This window comes from Malaya genurostris, chromosome 2 (genome assembly GCF_030247185.1).
Source record: "Malaya genurostris strain Urasoe2022 chromosome 2, Malgen_1.1, whole genome shotgun sequence".
NCBI classification, from domain to species: Eukaryota; Metazoa; Arthropoda; class Insecta; order Diptera; family Culicidae; genus Malaya; species Malaya genurostris.
The window spans coordinates 317543963-317569663 of record NC_080571.1 but is presented as its reverse complement, the minus strand read 5'-3'; the positions used below and the strand labels follow the sequence as shown (position 1 = coordinate 317569663).

Sequence of the window (25701 nt, the reverse complement as noted above, 5' to 3'; positions counted from 1 at the left end):
CCAATAACGCTAGCAGAATCAAAGGCAGCTAGGATTCGATCAAACCACATTCGATCGAAAAATCAATACGTCGTTATTCAGAATAAGGATGATTGCTTGCCAAACCAAATACTTGAAATGATTATCTACGTCGTTCCGTTACATGGCAGTATAAACAGACATTCCGGACTTCCAGCACATAAGTTTCAAACATACCAAATTTCATGACAATCTATCCATTAGTGTTTGAATAACAATTGATCATGTCAGACGAGTTCTAGTTTTCATCAAGCTATAGAAAAAGACGCACCAGCGCAACGGTGAAATTAATGGTTTGCGGTACGGTTTGGTTCACCATCCCCCGTATTCTCCAGACCTGGCCCTCAGCGACTATTATCTATTTCAAAACCTGAAAAGATTTCTCCAAGGAAAGAATTTTTTTTTCGAATGCTGAGGTCATTGCAGAAATGGAAGCCTATTTTAATGGCCTTGATAATTTTTTTAAAGGACCGATGGGTCAAATGTGTCACTCTAGATGGAGATTATTCTGAAGAATACAAATGTTTTCACGTTAAAAAATTGACATTTATTTCGTTAGGTCTGGGACTTCTTACTCCATGTAATTTCTCTAGCCACAGATCAGGTCCTTCCTGCTTCCTGGCCGATGTCAAACGAGTATCGAAAGTATTTGTTGTAAGTATTATTACTGGCTGATCCGAATTTTCATTGCGACCGCACACAATTGCTTTTCGAATTTGCTCTTCTTTCAACGCCACCTTCGATCTAAAAGCTTGTTGTATCACCGAAAAATATTGATTTTACACATTGAACAGACATACGTACATAAGTCTGCGAAATATTTCGCGCGTTAATGAAGTATTTACGTATTTAGAGGTGTCCAGATTTTGTCGCAAACCAACTCTAATGTTTCGCATAAATACCAAAGAGCTTAATATTCATCAGACGATTCGATGGTTGTGTTATTGGAGGTCACAGATTTTTCAAGCCTTTATTTAAATCTGACGATAAGCTATGATGAGTTAATATTTTTTATCATTAATCAACGACTAATAGACTAGCAAAGGTTTCGTAATCGTAACTTTCTCCAATCTGGGAAAATCGTTCTGTCAACTGACTTTCTCTGGATATGATGAAACTAAGCTCCGAAGGATCATTTAGTTGATATCCACACACACACACACACACACACACACACACACACACACACACACACACACACACACACACACACACTTTTTTTCTATAAAATTCTTATTTCACTTTTGGTATAGGAAGAAATATGTAATCATTAAAAAATATTTCAGAAACTATTTATCAGTAGTGTTTATTATATACAGCCACTGAATTCAAAAGGTAAAAGTTGTAAAGTTTTATTTAATATGAAATAATCTTCTAATCTTGGGGATGTGTATAGTGTGATGGATTAGGCGATGTCTTTCACACAGCCAACCTGGGTTCGATTCCCAACTCCGCACATAGGGTCAGCAAATTTTTCTGGCCCGCAGAAGTGAATGACCTTAAGATTAAAACCTTCAAAATCGAAACAAAAAAAATTCAATGCGATAATGTCAGGGTGAGTTTCATTGTTTGATAAATGCTATGCATTCCCCTGGTGAACGACCACCATTAGGTTATAGTCGGGATTAAATAATCGACAAAATAATAATGATAAATGCTATGCATGGAGAGCAATATAATTACGAACACTGTATTCTCGTTTTGTGATTTGCGTTGCTCTAAAAGTGTCCCGTCGCATTTTTCTTCGCCTGGAGAGATATCTTTATTCCATTCAAGCCCTTGCAATAACAGTCTACCAAGATCTCCACAGATCGATAACGAGCTGTAAGTAAATCGTAACGGCAAACAATCTTTAGCAAAATCTGACAGAAGTGCACTCGAAACAGTTAGGGCAGTTGTACTTATATTCAATTTTCAATCATTGTGTCATCATATTTTACTGATTATTTAAATTCTGTGAACCAATGCGTTGAGGAGAGACACTAGATAATTTCCGTGAATGAAATGAACTGCGGAAAAGAGATGAGCACGGGTACGGTTACCCTACGTGGACAACCAAAAACTACAAACGGTTTGCAAACAAAGCCAAGAAAAAAAATGTATAAAGAACCTCCTAAAACCGATAACGTCAAGTGCAAGGGAAAAGCACACAGCAGTGGAGAGTTTATCAAAAGTCAACCGAATAGTCGTGAGAAAATGCCGGGAAGCCTCGTCGGTTTGGCAGGCGACTGTTTGTTCCAGTGAGAATCCTTTTTATTTTTTGTTCGCCTTAATGGCTCTTGGCAAATATTTACATGAACAAATAATACACTCACAATTTGTATGGCGGCGGCAGTGACGGCGACGGCAAATCTTCATGCACTATACTATAATAATCTCTGCGAAAGCAACAGAAAAATATTTGATTTATGATAAGCAAAAGTCGGTTCTTTATGAGACTGTTTATGAGATTTGAACTCTATAAATCTTGGTCTTTATCTGAATTACTGACTGACACAACAACGAGACAATAAAAACTTCGTACTATGAGCGTCATTGGAATAGTGTTAAGCAGTTTTTAATGGTCAGCTCCAGTGTCGTTAATATTTTGTCTGTTTGTCAGTCATACAGAGTGAGACTATTATCCAACGAATGGTAAATCTACTAGCATATTGATTTGCATGGTGTGGCTTTCCTTTCATCACTATAAGTACTAAATTTAGACTCAATGGAAAACTAATTTACCATTTCCTCTTAGTGTCGGAATTACAATGGTCCGGTTAGGGTATGAATATGCGTCATTGTGTCCCTCCGTAAGGTAGAAGAAAATTAAATCCCATTTGTCAACCTTTTGTTATCCCCCTAGGAGTGTGGTTTCCTTCTGCTGTCGCTGGCATCCTTCATTCACATGGATTCCAAATCCAAGGGATAATTAAATAATATGTGTAACATGAACGTGATTAAAGACTGTGCTGGAACATTCACAGATCCGGTACCATTACTTTTACTTTTCATATTTCTGCATTTCTGCTTGGACTAAATTGTTGCACTAATCATTTGAGGCTAGTTCACGACATTTAGTGCACGAATACCGAAATACTGTCAATAAGTTGAAGTTGAAGAGTCTAATTGACTGTCAGAACCTTATACTCGGTAAACAAATTTAAATGCCGACAATGTCACCAAGTATATAACATCCTGTTCCTGTGTTCCAGAATGAAAAACTGTCGCCATTGTTGGCACTCTCAAAACCGCCTTCCCTTCCCATTCAACATCATCACACTGTGCGGTGAGTTTTTCTTTTCGCCCTGTTACCACCTCACCACATCGTAACGTGTGGAAAAGCGTTTTATTTTTTCACTGGTTCTTTGTGGTACGAATGGAGTTTTCCACCCCCTATATTTCCCACAAGACTTGTTTTGCCTTGCACCAAGCAACACACAATCCAGGTGACAAAGAGCTAGGTAGAAGTGGGTAAAGGCGTACCGTATGATGATGTGAGCTATTTGAAATTAACCGTTCTGGGGTCCACATTTCAACCGCAACCAGCGTACTCCGCAGGTCTTACAGTAGTGTTCACCGGTCGTAAATTGTTATCAATAGGGATCTTTTTGCACCGATGCGGTTCACCCACGTGCAAACCACCGTATGCGACGCAACTCGTCATTAAAAGCTTGTGGGTGCTATTGGACTCCAGAATTGATTGACTGCACTGTCTGCAGCGGCTGGTCTAGGCAGTTAAGAGCTAATGAAATTTCTGCAGTGGATTTTATCGCACTTGCAGAATGAGTAATAACATCGGAGGTATAAGGAAATAGTGGCTTGGAATTGTTCAATTAGTTACCGAATGATTTGAACGAAATATTGCTACTAATGGTCGCTTGCATTGAAAAGTCCGACTGTTTGGATCCGCCGTGCAAAGTGTTTCACAAATTGCCTATCAGCAACATTTTCCCTGACTTTTACATGCTTTTTCTTCGTTCATGCGAAACGCTGCTTCACCATTAGGTTTCTAATGTTTCTATGGCAAACACGATGGTGTGACGAATTCCTAAATTACTCTCGTGGTCTGCATTAGGTGTCTGAACTCAATGAAAAAACTGCTGACGAAATGAGCCTGGATTCGAACTCACAATCTTATCCAATCCGACGAAATCGTTCTGCCAATTGAACTATTCTGGATGTGATGAAACACTCAATTGAACAGAACATCGTTCAGTTTCAAACTGTGCATGGCAGATGGTTACACAATAGATTTATTTACTCATTATATCAGGAGGGATGGATTAGCGTTTTGTTATCACAATGATGAGACTGAAAATTGCGGCACACCGGCTGTGCATAATCTGAACATGTAGAGAGCTCTGTTCGATCGGGTTGCCCTCTAGGTTTTGTTTCATCGCATCCAAAATAGTGCAGCGTTATAGTTCGGAAGGATGCAGGGACAAGTTCTTGAAAATTACTTTTTTATCTTCTCAATAGCAGAATTGTTCTAGATTCAAACAGTATCCACTAAAAATTATTGTGGATAGATTATAGTCGTTCACATTGCTTAAAGCATTCGGGAGAATATCGAAAATGCAATATTTGGTTTTCAGCCACAATAAAAATGACTTAACTCCTTTGTAATTTAACCTATTTGATATTAAAACATTGTTGATCGTTCCTTAAATCAATATTAGGCCATACACATTTATCCGGAAAAGCCAATGTTCGAAAAACATCTAAAATATCAGTTGTTTTGTGGTGAATTTGATTGGTTATAATTTTTTTTACAACTAATCGATTATTATTTCAACTAAACTGTCATTTTTTATTTATCGTGCTGGCAGTTTAATAATGGCACCCAGCAAAGACACGCACCACAAACGAATAATGAAACGTTACAGTTGAGCAATGGCATGCACCCTTATCGGAAAATGAAACGTTTCAATGAAGTGTCATTCGTGCAACAGAGCAATGACACAATCCCAGCAAAGTTACCTGTAGCAAAAAATATCTCGGTTGTTTTACCCAATTATTCAGTTATTTGATCTTAAGAAAATATTTTTTACTGGTAGTCTCTTCGGAGAGCAGCTAATCGTTCCCCACTTGAACAACGAAATTTTGCCTAAGTAGCTGCTTATAGTTTTATCACTAAACCCACAGATGATATAGAAATGCAACAAAAGATTGAATTTCCCAAGACAGAATTCACCAGTAAAATGTCAGTTACACACACAAATTATTAGGAAATTTTTCCTCCATTTGCAGAATGGTTTGCTGGAAAAGCATTTTTGATTCCGTTTGCAAGAATGTTGCTGATAAGTCTAATGCTACAGATGCACTTTCAAGAAAATACAAATAGTACCACTTCACTTTAGCAGAAAATTTTTAAGCTTTTAATCACATTGACATGAACTGTCCGAAAATACATTACTCGCAGATGAAATTAAAACATTTATTCAATACATTGAAGACTTGTTTTACAATTAACTCTTATACTCGCATACTTTCATTTACATGAAACGGCCACTACGTAACTGACATACATGACGTTCATTTACCATAGATAATTTTCAATACGAAACGTTTCTGGTGAAATGAAGAGAATTTTTGTCATGCGTTTTGCCGTCTTCGTTCTCCACAAAGTAACAGCATTGTATACAGTAATTTCGTTTACCTGAACGGTTATGACAAAATGAACAACATTTTAGTTGAAACAACCAGGGTGTGAAACAACTATTGCAATATTGTAATTTTGTGATCTGCGGGTTCTCCGTGTAGGAAGTTTAGAATGAGTCTTTTAAGTAATCAAAACGTGGTAGCGGGATCGTTTCAATGATGTAGTTGAAAAAACTGTTCGTGTAGTAATCTGCCCATACTCGCATATTTGTTCCATGTGATTTTTTTTTTTCGTATTGAGTTAGCTTGACAAATGAATATTTGAGTTAGCTCTCGAAAATTGCAATAACAACTGCGGGTTTCCCAGATCACCAATAAACACTAATCATGGCAGTAAAATAGCCTTTTTTGAGCACCAAAAATTCTGTTAGCTTTATATCTGCAATATGAAACCTCAATGTTGTATATCAATCAGAACTCAGCTTTCAAAATGCATAATAGCCAGAAATAAGCATTATATGTGAAGAACCGTATATTTGGTCAAAGTCGGCCCTAATTCTGACTCAAGAGCAGTTGAAATGCCAATTAGCGACTATTTGATGTCATACTGTGGCATTAGTATATGCATATTGGCTACCTGGGTTATTCAGTAACATGTAAAAAAATATCAATTTCTCTAAATGCCAAGTTCTTGTTCATATGTACCATGCAGTGCAAATTACACTGAAGTAATATTGAAATATTTGTGGTGTATTCTTATTTTCATTTATTTTATCAAAATTCGAAAGTTTCGAAAATAGAAATATTTTTCCATCTTCCATTGTTGTAAAGATTTTTCTGATTGTTATACTGCTCATAATTGCAAATTATCTCCGTATGAAAAAATAGACTTGTATGAATCGGCTTTTGCTTAACATGCATTTTATTTTAAAAAAAGAGGCTGAAATGCGAGTATGTGCAGTAAACTGATTGAATATCGATTAATAAGAACTGTACTCGAAAAAAATGCGACAGACAAAAATGGTCACCAAAAATTTATTCAACCTTTTCTCCTAGGGCAGGCCCGTACCCAGGATTTCATTTCGGGAGGGGCCCAAAGATTAAAAAATAATATTACTAAAAATTGCTTAATTCTCGATGTGCCTTTTACGGCTGTTTTTAACATACACTTTAAACTTTTCCACTGGAACTGATATTGTACCACATTTCATTACGTCTACTGTCTTGCTATTTCTGTAACACATGTCTGAGACATTATTAATAATCATATCTTTTCGATTTCGGGAGGGGCCAGGTTCCCACGCCCTCCTCTGGGTACGTAACTGTCCTAGGGTAAATTCCCGCTCCGTGGACTTAACACTACCCATCAAGTTCAGTGTAACATTTGCACCATCTTGCTTACACTTCTTCATCCACTCTTCCTTCAAATCCGTGTTGTCTTCCCTGTTTTCCGAAGCTTTTTCCCTGTTTTCCGATAAATCTTCCCTGTTTTCCGAAGCTTTGCCATCACAATCACTCACCATTAGTCGATTGGGAGAAATTCTGACGAGTTTGGCGAATTTGCTTCATTATGTACAAAAACAACAACGTTCGGATTTCACAACACGGGACATGGTCGATTTCCAACGGTTTCTTTTTTCTAAAATTTCATCAATTTTTACCCATCCACGAAAAAGTTATACACAAAAGAAAGTGTTGCATTTTTTCCGGCTTCAGTCTTTATTTGTCAGGTATAGCCCTCAGCGACTAATTTCTGCTCTCAGATTTACAAAAGAAGCTTACTTAAGATTTGCATCAAATAAATAAGTTATCGTTAAGAAAAGAGAAGTCGTGTTATAAAAACCCATCATCACATCAATTTAGAGATGGCACTTCGGTGCTAAACAAAAAGTGTTCTGCAAATAGCAGAAACTTTACGTCTGCTTAGCGGTTCAAATGGAACTGTCGAGTTTTGCATTAAGCAGTTCAATTTGAACTGCTATGAACTAATGAGTCTAAGGCAAAACGTAATTTCTTGTTGAACATGATGGGAATTCCAAATTAATAAAATAAATCTTTTTGTAATTTTTTTTTTCTTTCAAGAAATTTTGTGACCGGAGATCAGTTGTTGAATGCGTTGAGAAGCAAAGAGTTTTGTGAAGCAAAAGACATTACCCTCTCCAGAAGAAAATTGTGATAAATTTCTTCTGTCACACGAATTCGGCTGCATGTGTTGAAATTAATTCGTGGCATTATACGAAGATGACGTAACCAGTATAATACATTTCGTTATAAATAATGTGTGAGATGATGGGTTTTTACGCGCATTTGATGAATTTCAAATGGGCTTTTCCCATTCCACCAAAAACTCCATTAAGATCCATTCAGGTCATATGGAAAAAATAGATAAATAAATAAATAAATAAATAAATTTCAGTGTTTTGGCGAAATAATTAGTTAATTTTCTGATTTTAGTTAGTTATTTTTTGAGACAACTAAAAAAATCTTACTTTTGCTAGTTTAGATTTTTTAATTCTCATTCCCTAATAATAATAAAATATTTGTTGAAATGGCTATTTTTTTAGTTGATTTCACCAATTAAACGTTCTGTCATTTTTAGCTAAGGCACACTTCATTTCCATTCAACTAATTTTTTAGTTGAATTAGATAAATAAAACGTTGCTTTCAATCAACATAAATGGTTGAACTGGCTTCTGCAATTTGCAGCTATATGGCACTCTGTCACCGAAAAAACGTTAATACCGTAATGACTACTAGTCACTAGATGGCACACTACTACCGAAAAAAAAAAATCGCGGTTGTCTTTTTTATATTAGCAGGTATAAATACGATGTTGTATTGGTGAAAAAGACATAAACGAAACATAAACTTCTTTTTGAAAATTTTTCTTCTAAATCGCTGTTCTTCATTCGACTTCGCGAAATCGACTCTCTCACTGAAAATTTTGAGCACTCGGAAAACAAAAACCGAATACAAGTAGTACACCGGACGACGTGGCCCGGAAGGTTGGAAGATACAAAAACATCATTTGACATGTACAATTAGAGTGCAACATTCGAAACTCACTTCACTGTTCCGCGTAAAAACATTATTAAGCACAATCGCTTCAAATGCGCACAAATTCTGAATAAATACACTTTCCACTAAGAGTTTACGTCATTTTTACATATCGGTTCAGAAATTTATATATGGATATATGGTAACACATGCGAAAAACATCAAAACAATTTGCAGGCAGTTTCAACAAGGCTGTCCTTTTTAGCTTTTTAATGGATTGTTTTGCTTTGAAACTTCTCTTGAGTTTTTGGCTAATAAACTTGTTAATAAAACCATTTTTTTGTTTTCTTTGTACTGTCCTTCAGCAATGATGGTGATAGATAAATAGAAACAAATCTTCTGTTTTTAATAACAAAATTAGTTGTCAATGAGAATTTCGTGTTGGATTGAAATATTGCTGGTTTGTGTCCAGGATATTTGCCAACAAAACACATTCTCTAAAAATAAGAGTTTTTTCAGCAAAGTAAGTTCTCAATTTTAACTAATTTCATAGTTATTTTGGAAATTTTGTTGTTAAAATCAACTAATTCAAAAACAGTAATACGAATTATGCGCAGAGCTAATTTCGGTCGTTCCGTGTTGGAATCAATAGAATGATCAATATAATTTAATGTTTGAAGATGAATTCAAAAAAATGTTGACTTCGGCTCTGCTTTAGATGGCCCATGTGCAAGGTCGAATTATGGCACACTCTCTCCGACATTTCGATCGGTATTTCACGAATAAATACTTCAATATTGGCTTGCTGTGCGTCATTCGTTGATGATTTAGCGTGCCGTGTGGGATGTGGCACCGTCGTTTTGAAACCACATGTCAGGCATGTCCAGTTCATACATTTTGTGCAAAAAATAGTCAATCATCACACGGTAGCGCTCGCCATTCACAGTTACGTTTCGTTCATCGTCGCCTTTAAAGACGTACAGTCCGATGAAGCTACCGGCCCATGATCCACACCAAACAGTGATGCATTGGTAGCTCTTGCAATGCAGCTGCTCCTAACGACAATATTGCTTGTTGACGTATCTATTCAACCAGAACTGAGCTTTGTTGCTGAATCCATTATTTCGATCTCTTAATCTCTTAATCGAGTATGCATTTTGATAGTAAAATTCAATAAATAGTAAGCGTTGTTGGTTCGTAAATCGATTCATGATTAAAATATAGACCAAACTGAACAAGTTTTATAATGACACAAGACGCGATTCACGCGTGATCTATCAAAAACAGTGTTTCCAAAAAAATACCAGCAAAAAATCACCCTTTAGTTGTGACTTCAATTTGGAGATAGCTACGTGGTACAGTGACAACTGAGTGCATTTTATAGAAAATAGCCTTAGCCCATCCAATTGCTCTCAATTTTTTATCGTTTGAGAGATGCTGTTAAATAAGAACTGAGAAAAAATGTGAAACTAACTCGGGATGCTTTGAGATGAAGAGATGACGAAATAAAATAGCTGCTGTATTTGACGAACATAGTGCCGAATAGATGATGCAAAGTAGTCTTGTCTTTGAAACGGAATAAGACAATCGATTTTTTTTTTAAAAATGTTTAAAAAACCTTACTTCGACTTTTGAACTGTTTATCAAGACATTCCCGAGATGGGCTTTGGGTAGTATTTAGGTCAAACATTTTGAACAGCCAGAGCTCGAAGAGATGTCTCCATCGAATATAAGGTCGATTTTGGAAATTCTCCGAAAAATGAATTTTTGTTACAAAAACATAAGCAATATATTCGAGATTCCACTAGGAAGAATACCTGAAAACGCATTCAATCTAGAGATATTTCTCTAGATCGCTGGTCAAATCAGAAATTTCCCTCGGTAACCTATCAGTGAAAAATGAATCTATATTTTTTGATGGTACTTCCTTAAGTTGTGATCAAACAAATAAATAAACCCTAATAGAACTAATTGGCTCAAGTGGCTCAAGTGTTACGGTGCATTATAAGGTAAATTTGCACTGCTATGTACTGACGAGACGCAGACGAAACGTAAAGAAAATTGGAATTGTATTTTCAAAACTTACTTTCGGAATGAAAACGACACCTTAAGCAAATTTAGAGTAAGAGATTTTTTTCCGTCGATTATAGAAGCTTAGATCTTGATAAATTATACCTCAAAACTGAGAAATTTTCTTCTTCTGAAATCAGAATCAGAGTCTAAAATCTAGTTAGTTTACTGTGTATATTGTAATATCAAATTATGATTGATTTAATCAATCTCTGGGAATCAGTATGCATTTCGGAATGCGTTTCTGAAGAAGTATAGAGCTTCTCCTTTTGAACTGATTTACTACTATAAGTCGCACTCCCAGCTAAGCTGTGCTTCAGCTGTTCCGAGTAGCCGTTGGTTTCCATCAAGCTCGATTGCGGATTACATTTATTAATGGCTGCAATCATTCCATATCGCCCACCTGGTAATTGTCAACCCGAACAGCGTAGCTAAAACCGTTGCCTGCTGACTTGTGCGGAAAAAGAACTGAACGTTTTCCTTGACGAGACTCGCTGCATCATGGCCGCGCGGCTTTAGTTTAAATCGTCATCAGACCTGTACAGAGACAAAGGCAGGCATCGTTTGTTGTCGGAAAAGGAATAAATACGCACACCCTCGGTCGGGAGTGGTGCCAGAGTCGCTCGTGGGAAACACTTTACCTTCCGATGTGAGAGATCTCTTTTAGGTCTCACCGTTTCCCAATCATAGCAATTAAGCGTTTAATTAATGCAAATATTATTGGCAATAAATATGCTGTCATTAATGTAGCACAGCCAGCTCTGCCAACGATTGAACCCTGAAGGTGGCCGCCCGAAGGGATAGATGGCTTAATGAGAGAAGCGTAAAACCTGGATCTGGTAATTGTTGTACCTTACACGTTTATTATCGAGCATCAATAAACAAACTGGCGATTTCGTGTTGAGTTTTCTTCGTAGCGTTAACGGTTATAGTCGCTGTTAGATTCGACGATAGATTTGTCTCTGCAATGGGAGTTCATTAGTTATGTCTAACAGATGGTTCACACTAGTTAGTCAATATAATTATGGGAACGCTGACTGCTCGAATGCATATTTCTGCTGAGTGCAATTTTGTGACACCATTCGTTTGAATAATGTGCATTTGTTTTTGTTTGTCAGAAATATAGCTGAAAAATGTGCAGCTATGATTCCGTCATTAATAAAATTAATTTGAAGAGAACAATTTTCAATATCACAAGCAACCTTTTTTCTTGGTATTCAATAAGAAACTTTATCGATTGACAGTTATATGATTAAACCGGCTGTGATCGTATCAGTTGCTGTGACACATCGAAAAAAAAACAGTTATTCGGCAACGTGATACTCAATTAATGTAATCAAATGCTAGATGGAACTCAGAACCATAAATACAGTTTATCGACACATAAAAGCACTAATTGGCGAACAGTCTAGTTAGATTTGAAATCCAAAAGAAACTGTCCAATCAAGACACAAGAATATCAAGCAACATCGCGGCTCGCACATTTTCCGCCTTCATTTCCACCTATTGGTTGGGTTCCCGTTCAACAATCCAATACATTTCACTCGTGAAACCGCCACTCGCCCGAATGCACATTTCGCACGTTGCTTGATGCATTCTGGACAGCGACGACAGGCCGGATAGCACAGAAGGAAGCCCGCGGGCGGCAAGTGAAGATGAAAGCCAAGCCAAAATAGCAACCATTCCTGCGATCGCACTGGAGTGATAATGATTCAGGCTGACTGCTGCGTGACACCGCACATTTATTTCCTCCATACATACACCGAGGGTGCGAAGCTCGATGTGCACTAGTGCAGCAGCAGTACAGCAATTCCGTGTAATGCACCGACCGCCTCGTGATCTCGGTACATGCGACGGTGGTGATGATGATGATGAGGATGACGACGACTACGACGACGACGACGTCAAGTCGAGAACGATAACGGTTGACCGAGGCTCTGTTCAGCTTCGTTATATCGGATAGAGGTTTGGTATGCAGAAACGAAAGTCAAGCCATCATCGTTGCGGCTATGGTAAATGGAATGCATTTCTAAATAGATACTGTTGTGGCTGTGTAACTGCATTTCCAGCTAGCACCCCGGCTGGCAACGCTGCACACACCGGTCCTGGATGGGCCCGGTGGAACGTTCGCGGTTGGAGACAGACGATTAGGCGCAATCAAAGTCTTTCCCGATATGATCTTTCTATTTGCATGCGCTGTGCTGCTGTTTTATGGGAAATTTGCGTAGGTTTGCTATCGACTAATGAGCTCGGGTTATGTGCTACATATCGAGAGGGGGTTGCACGAAATTGATTGGCAGGGATTTTTGCTTAACTAGCTTGAAACAATTTTCATAATGTTCAATAATTCATACGACTAACTGCGATCTTAATTGAACATAGATTAAATGAACAGGTAATTATTTCACGTTAGAAGCACTCACATACTATATTAGCAATAAAATTCAAGTTCCACGACTGAAGCATGACAGAAATGAATATATTGAAAAGTCACATATCCAGGACATAGTTATTTACTACTTTTTGACATCTCGTCAGTAGGATCCTTAGTACTAGCCATGCAATGATTCTGTACACTAAGAATCGGCTGCGAAGTCTGTTGAAACAGAAAGGCCAAATTCCACGAAAGGAATGTAATGTCACGACTTTGCTTGAAATCTCAATGAAAATTAAAAAAAAATCTTAAAAAAATCCGTCTGTAGTCAAATGAGGTCAAAACCTCGGAGTCATAATGTGCTTTGATTAATAATAGAGTGCATTCATTCAGGTACTTTTCTTCTCGGAGCATCCCAAGTAGCAATTAAAACTTGTTAAAATTGACATGTTCCACAATTGCTATAGAACGATTATTCATGTTAAATATGTTGGACAAATAGTTTTACCCGTTTTTGTAACAAATGTGAAAATCATTCATATTACTGCTTGTGAAACTAACTCAATAACCTAAAAGAATTAAGTTCCACATAGGTTTGTTTGACTGATTCTACATTAAGTTCATTTAAGCAGTTTCATTTTCGGTTTCTACTTAACAAAGATTACTGCTATGAAACATATCGAAAAAAAAAAAACTTGTTGCTCATCATATAAGCAAACTGCGCTTTTTCAATCGCACAATCTTTGCGAGAAGAGTAAGGAAATACAATGCTAGAACAATGTTTGCTACTTGAGATCGAAGTCACAGACTAATTTGCAGCTATAAGTTGAGTATTCTGTTCGCAGCTACAAATCACTGGCCAATTCAGACATTTCTCTGTGAATTTCTGAGTGGAAAACGATTTTAAATGTCTTGGACATATCTGCTTGAATTGTGGTCATACAAAACGTACTGAGCTGGCCAAAAACCAACCACCATAGTTAGACTTAAATATATAAGAAAAAATAAAAAATGCTCCTAAATTTTTTCGTACAGTAAAGGAAATCAAAGTTTTGCTAAATAAAAGCACGCATCTTGATGTGACTGAAGTGTAAGAGATTCAGTCTAAGAAATCTAATAGTGATACATGTATTCATATAATTTCTTACCTTGTAGAAAGAACTAGCGTATAGTTTGGGTGCTGAAAATTACAATGTGTATTATGCTGAGCTTGAAAACGCAAATTAAATAATAATATGGCTTCCTTGGAAAGTCATCGATGAGTATGCCTACACTCTAAAAAAATGAACATTAACAGATCGGCTGAAAAGTTCGTATCGTTTCTATGAGAGGGCGCCGCTAGAATTAAATCCATACCATTTTCAGTTAGTACCAACCTTCAAAAGATACGTGTATAAATTTTACAGCTGTCTGATTATTAGTTTGTGAGATATTGCATTTTGAGTGAAGCTACTTTTGTTATTGTGAAAAAAATGGAATTTCGTGTGTTGATGAAACACTACTTTTTGATGAAAAAAAGAGCCGCCGATACCAAAAAATGGCTTGATGAGTGTTATCCAGACTCTGCACCGAGCGAAGCAACAATTCGTAAGTGGTTTGCAAGATTTCGTACTGGTCATATGAGCACCGAAGACGATGAACGCAGTGGACGTCCAAAAGAGGCTGTTACCGATGAAAACGTGAAAAAAATCCACAAAATGATTTTCAATGACCGTAGAGTGAAGTTGATCGAGATAGCTGACACCCTAAAGATATCAAAGGAACGTGTTGGACATATTATTCACGAATATTTGGATATGAGAAAGCTTTGTGCAAAATGGGTGCCGCCAGAGCTCACAATCACAATGTCACAAGTCAATGAAAACCATGCTGAAATTGAACGAATTGGGCTTCGAATTGCTCCCTCATCTACCGTATTCTCCAGATTTGGCCCCCAGTGACTTTTTCCTGTTCTCAGACCTCAAGAGAATGCTCGCTGGTAAAAAATTTAGAAGCAATGAAGAGGTAATCGCTGAAACTGAGGCCTATTTTGAGGCAAAGGACAAATCGTACTACAAAAATGGTATCGAAAAGTTGGAAGATCGCTATAATCGCTGTATCGCCTCTGATGGCAATTATGTTGAATAATAAAAACGAATTTTGGCATAAAAATGTGTGTTTCTATTAAACGATACGAACTTTTCAGCCGACCTGTTACACATGACGTAAAACAAAGTATGCTGTAATTTTGGGAGTGAAGACTTTTTTTCATGTTAAGCTCTAAGATGCCGAGGGCATTTCCTAATTTTTATTAAATATTTACTTAAAACTAGAATAATTTCAATAATAGTGGTGATTTCGCATTTGCGTAATGATGATATGCGAGTGAAGACTTGATATAACTTCGATCAACATTTAAATGTGAACTTTCTGTCTACTTTGATATCAAATTCAGTTAAATTAACTATGGAATTACTAACATGAAATATTTTTACATCTTTTGGGATCTAAATTTAGATCAATCGCGATGCTCCTTGTAGGTGCATCTAACCAGACGTGAATTAACTTGATTTTTTCGTACTGTGTTAAAAATCAATGCTATAATTCCTTGTTCTCCCATCATCGAAAAAAAGGGGATTTTTTTTCTCTGGTTCACGAAATAATATATGTACATAGGGTTATTGTACCACTAGTCATCTCATGAATGCCGGCATGTTTGTTATTTAGTGGTTTATTCCACTTTCAAACATCAAATGTATGTATGTATGTATGTATGTGTGAAGCCACCATCAGTTCAAGGCATTACCAGTGGATGCAGGTAGACTTACAGTAGATCCGAATTTGATTATCAGATAACTTTCATATTACTGCTGTTAAGAAGGCCAAAATGGACTTTGAGGACCCGGCGCCTTCCAGCAATAACATCCGGCCATATAATAAAAGAATTCGCTGTACCAGCTTAAACCTGCCTGATGGTTTGTTTGTTAGAAGGGTGCGTCTTACTCATTTCAGACCTTCTGGGGAAAACACACAGCTTTCCCCTGTGAATCGGGTTGACATTTCACTCCTTCATCCAGTCATTCACTTGTAAGATACCCTGATGCACTCCCATCCCTCTTCCCTTACAATGTACTTGAGCATAGTATTATATAATGTAACATAATACACTTTAATATAATTTCCGGCAGTATAATACAATAAAACACAATATAGTATGAAACGGTGCAAAATCGTATGGTACAGTGTATTATAGTCTACTATAATATTTTATGATGAATATAATAGTATCATAATGTTATGTGACATAATATAGTAAAATATACCATAATATATTATAATATATTTTGGTCACTATACGACACTGAATATATTAAAATATTATTATGCATAAAATATAAAAATGTAATACATCACAATGCAATATAATACACTTATAATTGTGTATTAAAAAATGCATTACATTACTATATAAAACAATACCAAACATTGTACCATAATATAGTATAATATAGTACAATGTAATATAATATAATACCACAAAATATGACGTAATATAATATAATACAATTTAATAATATATGTGTAAAGTGAAATGTTTAGTATGGAAATGAAAATGTAGCTGATAATGATAAAGATTATAATAATGGTAACAATAGTAATAATAATAATAATAGTAATAAAAATAATAATAATAATAATAATAATAATAATAATAATAATAATAATAATAATAATAATAATAATAATAATAATAATAATAATAATAATAATAATAATAATAATAATAATAATAATAATAATAATAATAATAATAATAATAATAATAATAATAATAATAATAATAATAATAATACTAATAATAATAATAATAATAATAATAATAATAATAATAATAATAATACTTATATACTACAAAATAATATAATATAACATAATATAGTAAAATATATTTTAATTTAATATAATATAATACAATGTCATACAATATAATATATTATAAATCAATATATAAAATAACAGTTACTGTAGAGTGTCAGTTATGCTCTTCTATCTTCGCAGTACTGCAGGAAGTAGAATATTTCTTTTCTAATAAGAATAATAATATCCACATCTATAAAAATAATATATGTTATTATTATTGATGAAAAATTAATAATACTAACAATAAATATAATAATGAAAATAATAAAAAAACAACATAATGTAGTACAATGAATTATATAATAAATAATAGAATGAATAAAACACAACAGGAACCAGTGAGGACCAAGCTCACCTTGTGATGACCTTAATCTTTAGTTAAAATTTACTTTAAAAATGATAACTTATAAGGAAAACAAATTTATATTTTGCGCAGAGGTACGTAGTACTACTCATAATAAACCCTATAATATAATATAATATAATATAATATAATATAATATAATATAATATAATATAATATAATATAATATAATATAATATAATACAACATAATGCAATACAATATAACATAATATAATAGAATACAATATAATATAATATATTATAATATAATACCATATAATATGATATAATGCAATGCAGTATAATACCATACAACATAGTATATAATAACATAAAATAGTGTAAGCCGATAATATGTGAAATTATATGCTATGATACAATATAACAGTTAATGTCGCAGTGTAAGTTACGCTCTTCTAATAATAATAATAATAATAATAATAATAATAATAATAATAATAATAATAATAATAATAATAACAATAATAATAATAATAATAATAATAATAATAATAATAATACATTATGTAATAAACAACAGAATTATATGTTGTAATATACTATGATAAACACTGCACTTTAGGATGGGCTTCAACCTACAAGCCATTTCGCACCCTCTCATTCTGCTACTAACGCAGAAGGCGATAGCACCCAGTCGACGCCGTTCTATTGACCAAATGTCATCATAGACGCTCGGGGAGGCATGAGATAGGGACTTGTGAGGACTTAGTTATCTCACCATTTGACGACCAGTTTTTTTTCCACTTTCAAACATCAAATTGTGATAAAATCGAACACAATGTGTTCGCTTCGGCTCTAAGAAGCAATACGGCTCGACAATTGTGCAATACTGCTGTTATAGCTACACGAAAACATGAAATGAGTGAACCTATTTTTTTTCTTAGTAAGGGAGTAAAGAATAATTTGAATAAAAAATCATTTGTTTTTTTGTAATCTTTTACAGAAAAACAGCTTAAGAAAATTTGTTCATTTTTTTTACATTATAAAACATCATTTAAAGAATATTCATTTAAATTTCCTTATATGATTATTGGAAAATAAGACGGTAACAGAGCATTCCCCAAAACCTCTTTCGCGAATCACTTTGCGCGGTGAACACTATAACTCGGCACTCTGAAATCAAAAATGTTCTAAAATTTACTTAAAGTACGAGTTATTTCTGCCCCCTCCATCGTTTTCAAGTTATTATTTTGATTTTTTTTAACAGACATATTCAAGTAGAAAACGCTATCGTACGCTAAGTTTTCCACCAGTTTTGAGGTGAAAAATTACTATAATATGAAAATGAAAAGATTTAAAAAACGTATGGGGGAGGAGGCCAAGAAAGTATGTTCCATGTTTGAAAAGAATCGGTTCAGTAGATTTTACAGGGTCGTGTTCACGGACATCGAAAAATTGGTTTTCAGAAAAAGCTGATCTGAGTAGCCACTAACAAAAAGGTCAAAATCTATGCGATACACAAAAATAATAGAACTTTCTCATTATCCAACCATTAACTGCAACAAATGTATAATGAATAGTAACGACTTCAACATCATGACCAATCATAAAAACTAAAACAAAAACTCATTGCGACGACGAATTTATGAACGGCAACGTGATTAATGAACTAATAGACTCTCAACCTACGGTGGATGGGAATTGAAACGTTTCCTCTCCTAGAACGTAGAATCGAGATCGAGTAAAAACAACATTTGTTATTGAAGTATTAATCCTCATCATACTAAGCGGGGTTTTACATCCTTGGGAATAAAAAAAATTCAATGTAGTACCTTTTTTGGACGATACACATATTCCAGTGTTCAAAATCCAAATTTTCGATCTCGTCCGAAAAGTTATTTTGCAGTAGATCAGGAAAATACTCTTCAACGGTGTGCAAAATACTCTTCGCTAGTCGATTTTTGTATTAATAAAGCATCTTTTTTAAAGGCTTGGGATCAGATAGCAATACGAAGGAGTCAATTCAGACGAATAAGGTGGGTGGGATGCAATCAGAGCACTAACTAAATAATTTTCTCTCGATATTCTCATAGTATTTTTTAGCTACATGTGAGACTATTTTGCAGCGAATCCGGCTATTAATCGTTCCAGTAATACACAATAAAACTCGCTGTTGACGAATACACAATTATTCAATGCCAAGCGCTTTCCAATTCATTAGGCTTTACTAAGATGCTTCAGAACACTCGTTCCAGTTTCAGACTCCGTCTGTTCTCTGGTGTGTACTAATGGATCCAAGATTCACCTACAGCTACCAATCGATACCACCTGAGTCCACCCGACTCCCCATTTGCTATGACCAAACACGCATCCGAAATACGCTAGCGCTCGTGTGTTTAGTCCGGAATCGGCCGGCTTTACCAGAATATGGCGTGTGCACTCAGTACTAATCCGATAGCTTGCGCATTTTTACTTTGCCGTCGAACAACACTATTTCGTGTATTTTGTTGATCAGAAAGCCTGACGATACGAATTTCAGCGGAAGTGGAGTTTCGGCCACCACTGAAACCTCGAAACCGAATTCGAAATGTCTGGCGATGAAGCAGATTAAATTATATGTCGGTTTTCAATTGAAACCTTTGATATTTCGTCGAAAATGGTTAACTACACGAACTCTTAATGGGTGATTTTTTGAAACCTGCGGAATGTTCACAGATCAGTGATTATTTTTCCCAGTGTGAACTCATATAGAGAGCCCCGTATGATAGAAATAAAAACTCTCTTCATGGGAAGATGCTAACAATCTTTTGCTCGCGTGATTTTGAAAACAAAACATCGCGCTGAAATCGTGACCGACACGTGCCACGATTTACTGCTCAACAGCAGCATGACTGTATTCATACTTTCTGCATCTTTGCCTTCCGCGTACCGATGGGGACCGCCCAGGAGGCGGTAAATCCATGCGAGGAAGCTCTAATTCAATAAACGCTACTTGTCTGTCCTGGCATTCATGTTCGGACATACCGCACCGCACTTGATGATGGAGAGCATGGAAAACATCACACGCCGCCGGTAACCGCCACTACCGCCTTCCCAGTGCCTTATTCGCCATAAATTGCTGTGCATCGGACCAGTGATGATGAGTTGAAATGCACATCCCATCCACAACACACGAAAGCAGCAGCACATCGAATCGAGAGGAGGAGACGCGCCCCCCATTCACGAGACGAGTTCAGGAAGGAATCAGCTGATGACGTGACTAGATGCGCCCATCGCGCAGGTAATGGGTGGTTAAATGATTACACGCGAATTCGGGACACGTCTTAACGATGGCGGAGTCGGAACTGTCTTTGAACTGAACGCAAACCGTTTTGATCTCTCGTTTGTTGCTTTGTGGTATTAGATTTTTTTTCTCGGTATGACCTCTGGATTTCAATTCCGGTCCCAGGACAAGCACACAGCGGTGTGCTTGTCCTGGGACCGGAATTGAAATTCAATGACCGTGGCCAGAGCTAATTTTCATGCCTAATTAGTCTGCATTGAAAGGTTCCAAAAAATTCTAAAGATCATTTTCGGGTCATTTGCTTCATTATCGTAGTGATTTGATATTAGGTCATATCCATGCTGACAATGTGAATCGTCGGAAAAAAAAATCTAGAGTATTATATTTCTATACAAGCCACACGCTCCGTGAGTTCCAACGAAAAGCTTCAGACGTTCCACATTCCATAAATCCATCACGCCGGTCAAAGCTGATCACCACAATTCGTCATAATATTTTTATCATTACATTTTTTTTTCCTCGTATTTCATCCGCCAGAGCATTAATAACTTCGTCTTAATCTGTTTCGTATTTCCTACCTCGAACCACAATCACTTTTTGGGCGATCGTTTTTTTTTTCTTTCGTCGATGGATATTATCATCACTATTATCATTCAAGGTTGTCGGGTCGGTGGTTGGTTGGCTTGCTATAACACTTGGTAAGCCACAGACATACACGCCAAGGAACTGAGTTGCAACCGAAGCCAAAGAACGAATCATCATAAAAGTCGAAGATATGATTTTCGTTCCACCTTTACTGTCGGTTTCCTTTACGGTGCCGGGCTTTACTCGTCGTTAATGATGAATTATCTATGGTTAGAGTTATTTTTGGGCGTTTTTTTTACTGCAAGATGGAAATCACAATGTTTCACACACACACACTGCGAGTGTGCTATCCCGAACTTGAATGCGGCTTGAAAATGTAGCAACGTGTTCGACTAGTGATTGAAATAAAAATCAGTTTATAAAAGTAAGCTGGCGACCCTATATTAAAATTAATCTTTATGTCAAAGAACTGATATCTTCATAGTTCATCATTTTTTTTTTAATTTCAAATGACCATACATAAAAATGTGGACGAGAATCTCAATCATCCTCAGGCAGACAACCACGCATCAGGACCTTTTTGTAGTATGCAGATCGATTTAACGGATAACGAATATAAGATTGAGTTAAGACCCGAACCAGGCAAGACAAGGACCGGTATTGAATTATCCGCTTCACCGATTACGGATTATTCATCGCCTTTGTCAGTCTCTGTCTGTCTATATTCGGTAAATCGGTCCGTGTGTACGCCTGTATGTGTGAGCAAATCTGTAGAAGTTAAATGACGAATGGTACTTGATTATTCCATTACGCTTGTCTTTTGTACCATTTTTTCGGCAACGGTTGAATGAATTCAAACCGGCGATGTGTCGGGGGGTAATTCTGGATCTGATTATTTTTCCGTTTTGCCTCGAATGCTTTGTGTATTTCAATCCTATGTGGGAGCTACACCGTGTACTCTCTACCTTAGGGAGTGGTACAGCAAAGGAAGACAGAAATTGTATGATAAAAACTATTCCTGGAAATGGGTTTAACTCAAAAAGAAAAACATGTGATGAATTCTCTGCAAAAGGGTATGGTGAGTCGGTTTCGGTCGTTTCGTTTAATACATTGATAAAAATAAAATTAGTCTAGTCATTGTGTATAATACGGATGATGTAGGAAGAAGACGAAGGATCTTCTCTCGCTCTCATCTAGAACTGAAATTCTGTGATTATTTTTTTTCTTCTTTCCTTTTCCTCAACTGTATTATCACTGCCACAATCTGATGTTTTATTTCTTCTTCGCAATCCGCAGGAAATCCTCTCGCAATCTTCCGAGAAGCTAGAACACCTGATCGCCTCCTCACCCGCTTCGTTAGCCGCGAAAGCTTCCGCCGAGCAGGATGCGATAGCTGCGTTGCAGGCCCTACGCAACAATAACAATCATACAAAATCAGTTACCTCAGTACTTAGTAAAACGCATCTACAAAACCTGGAAGCAAATTCAGTATCTGTGATCCCGATTGAGAGTATGAAAATTTCGTCCTCCAATCAGCAACAACAACAGCAGCAGCAGCAACAGCCGTCGATAATTCACCAAACGATACACCTGCATCCAACACAGCTTCAACACCATCAGCAACAGCAGCAGCATCAACCAAAACAGCCACTGATACAGGTTAAGAACCTTACCCAGCTCCAGCAGGAACATCTCGAAACCGCAGCGGTATTAATGGACATTAGTAAAAAAGTGATAATCTCGCCACCCAGTTCGAATCCCCAGTCGCCCAGTTTAATTGCCGAACAGCAGCAGCAGCAACAACAAAAGCAACAACAATTGCAACAGTCGCATCAGTATCAAACCATCAACAATAACAATCAGCCACAACTACAAAGTATTAAATCGTCTGTGATAAAGGTGAGTATTTATCGAACTCATTTTTTTAAGAAGTTCGACAATGACGTCTCAGTTTAATAATAATGATTAAAAGTTTAATCACATAAAATTAGAAGTTTGAAATACAGGACTTTTACGGTCGTGCAGATTTCGCGGATTTAGCGCGGTTTCTGCTCAGATTTTGATGCTATGGCGCAGATTTCGCGCGAATTTCAAGAAACATCATTTCTCGGGTAATTTTTCAAAAGGACGTATAAGCAAGTGACAGTTTCTCTTTAATCACTCTCTCTTTCGATTATTGTGATGTGATTAAACAGATTTTCTTTGATATCACTATTCCGTTTGAAAGTCGAAAGTTTCGGGTATCATTTCATGCAAAGAGTTGAGTGATAAACGTGGAAACCACTTGGTAATTAATAGAAGAGAAAGTAAACAAAGAGAAACTGTCACTTGCTTATACGCCCTTTTGAAAAATTAACCGAGATTTCACATTTGTGAATCATTTATTCGAAAAAAAAAGTTCTTTGTAAATTTTTGAAGGTGGAGTGTTTAATGAATCCCCAAAAAATTAAGAATAAGCTAACGTTTCAGCAATTGGTCGAGCTGGCCGAATTGGTGAATTTTCACTTTGATAAAACCAAAATTTACAAGCTGGCGGTTCAAGCAAATGTTTTTTTCTGTGGACAAAATTTCGATTTTATGCTCTCCGATCTCGAGTGGTATAAATTGCTATTTCAGCAAAGCATTTACCAGAAATTACAAAAACTTTTCGATATATGTGATTCATTTCCTCATTCTAATACGGAAATCGAAAAAAGGTTTTCGCAATCAAAGATATTGATGTCTGATGGAAGATATCGTCTCAGTGAAAACACATTCAATAATGCAAAGAACGTAATAAATGGAATGCTATTCTTCGATAATATGGTCACCAATTTTGTGTGAAATAAAAATCAAATTTTGTGTGAAATTAAAACAAAATTTTCACGACAGGCTTACGAGGCGAAGTTGGACAAAAAAAATGAAGACGGGATTCCATCCGTGATGATAAGAAATTGTTTCAATAGTTTGTTAGTACCACTATTCAACATTTTTAATTGTTCTTTGCATTCTGGAATTTTTCCTGAAATATAGAAGAAATCCTCTGTGAACAAGGGTGTAGTATCCAACTACCTTGGAATTGCTGTTTCGTGAGCCGTATCGAAGCTGTTTGAAATTTTAGTTCTGGATTTTATAATACATAATTGCTCTGACTACGCAGCATGGATTCATGCCAAAGTGTTCAATTTCCACAAATTTAGTAACCTACACTTTCTTTCATCATATCTTCTTCACAAACACGACTACAAGTAGATTTTATATACACCGATTTCGCTGCTGCGTTCGATAAAATCAATCATCACATAACGATCTCCAAGTAAAGTAGACTGGGATTTTACGGATCATTTTTTAATTGGCTTCGATCACACCATGAAATGATAATGAAAATAGGAGACTGTATCACCTCACCATTTGCTGCTACCTCTGGAGTTCCTCAAGAAAGTCACCTTGGACCGTTTATAATTTTATAGTATCTCAACGATTCAAATTTTTCGATAAAGTGTATGAAACTATCGTTCGCCGATGACTTTAAATTATTTCATATAATCAAATCTGCAGCTGACTCAGAGTTCCTACAGGAACAGTTAGATATTTTAAATAATTGGTGTAACATCAACGAAATGGTTTCAAATGCCACTAAATGCTCCGTCATCTCTTTTAGTCGCAAAAAGTCATTATTCAAGTTTGACTAAAATATTTCACAAAATGTTCTTGAACGCGCATCGTCTGTTAAGGAACTGGGTGTTCTTCTGGATTCCAAGTTAAATTTCGAGAAGCGCATAGAATTTACTATCTCCAAAACCACTCAGCTATTATGATTTATTTTCCGCGTTACTAATTCTCTGATGTACATTGCTTGTAAGCTCTGTATTGCGTTTTAATTTGCTCAACTCTCGAATATCCTGCTGTTATCTGGTCAACTTATTACCAAAACGATATCCAACGCAATTTTGTTCGATTCGCTTTCCAACATCTTCCATGGAGACAGCCTTTAAACTTACCGAGTTATCATAACTGCTGTAAACTGTTTGGTCTCGATTTATTATTTGTACGTCACGCATGTGCCGCATATTTAACAATTGTTTCAATTTTTTCGACTTTCATTTATCACGTAATGTTATCAAGAAATCGTTGCTTATGTTATTGTTTTATTAGATTTAGTTGCTATAGAAGCACTAGATTTAAGGAAATGTATCATTTAGATGTTTGTAATCTGTTGATGCAAAAGATGAGGAGGTTTTATACCTGCTGGAGAGCAAGTTTGACAGAAACTAACTCCAGTGGACTTTTCCATGCTACAAATGAAAGAGTAAAAGGTGAGGAGGTAAAGAAAGACATTCAGAGTAAAATCCGACATCAGGAGAAGGCGCTGTCCCAAAAAAACAGACGTAAAGTTCTATTCTGTATTATGTAGCTATTCTGTAAATAGCAGAAACTTTACGTCTGCTTAGCGGTTCAAATTGAACTGCCGAGTTTAGCACTAAGCAGTTCAATTTGAACTGCTCTGCACTGATGAGTCAAAAACGAAACGTAAAAATAATAGAAACGGTGTTGTGCCCTAGCATAAAATTTGGCTAACCCCTAAATGATGCTTACCTTGTTTCAA

At 36.1% G+C, this 25701-nt stretch overlaps 1 protein-coding gene across 1 annotated transcript in view; it reads left to right on the top strand.

The window, feature by feature from the left end:
- LOC131431237 (box A-binding factor) overlaps positions 1–25701 on the top strand; it is a 534459-nt gene that overhangs the window by 499945 nt on the left and 8813 nt on the right. The window contains exon 4 of the mRNA XM_058596831.1: positions 22413–23015. Within this exon, the coding sequence (XP_058452814.1) occupies positions 22413–23015 (603 nt within the window). The remainder of the gene's footprint in view (positions 1–22412; positions 23016–25701) is intronic.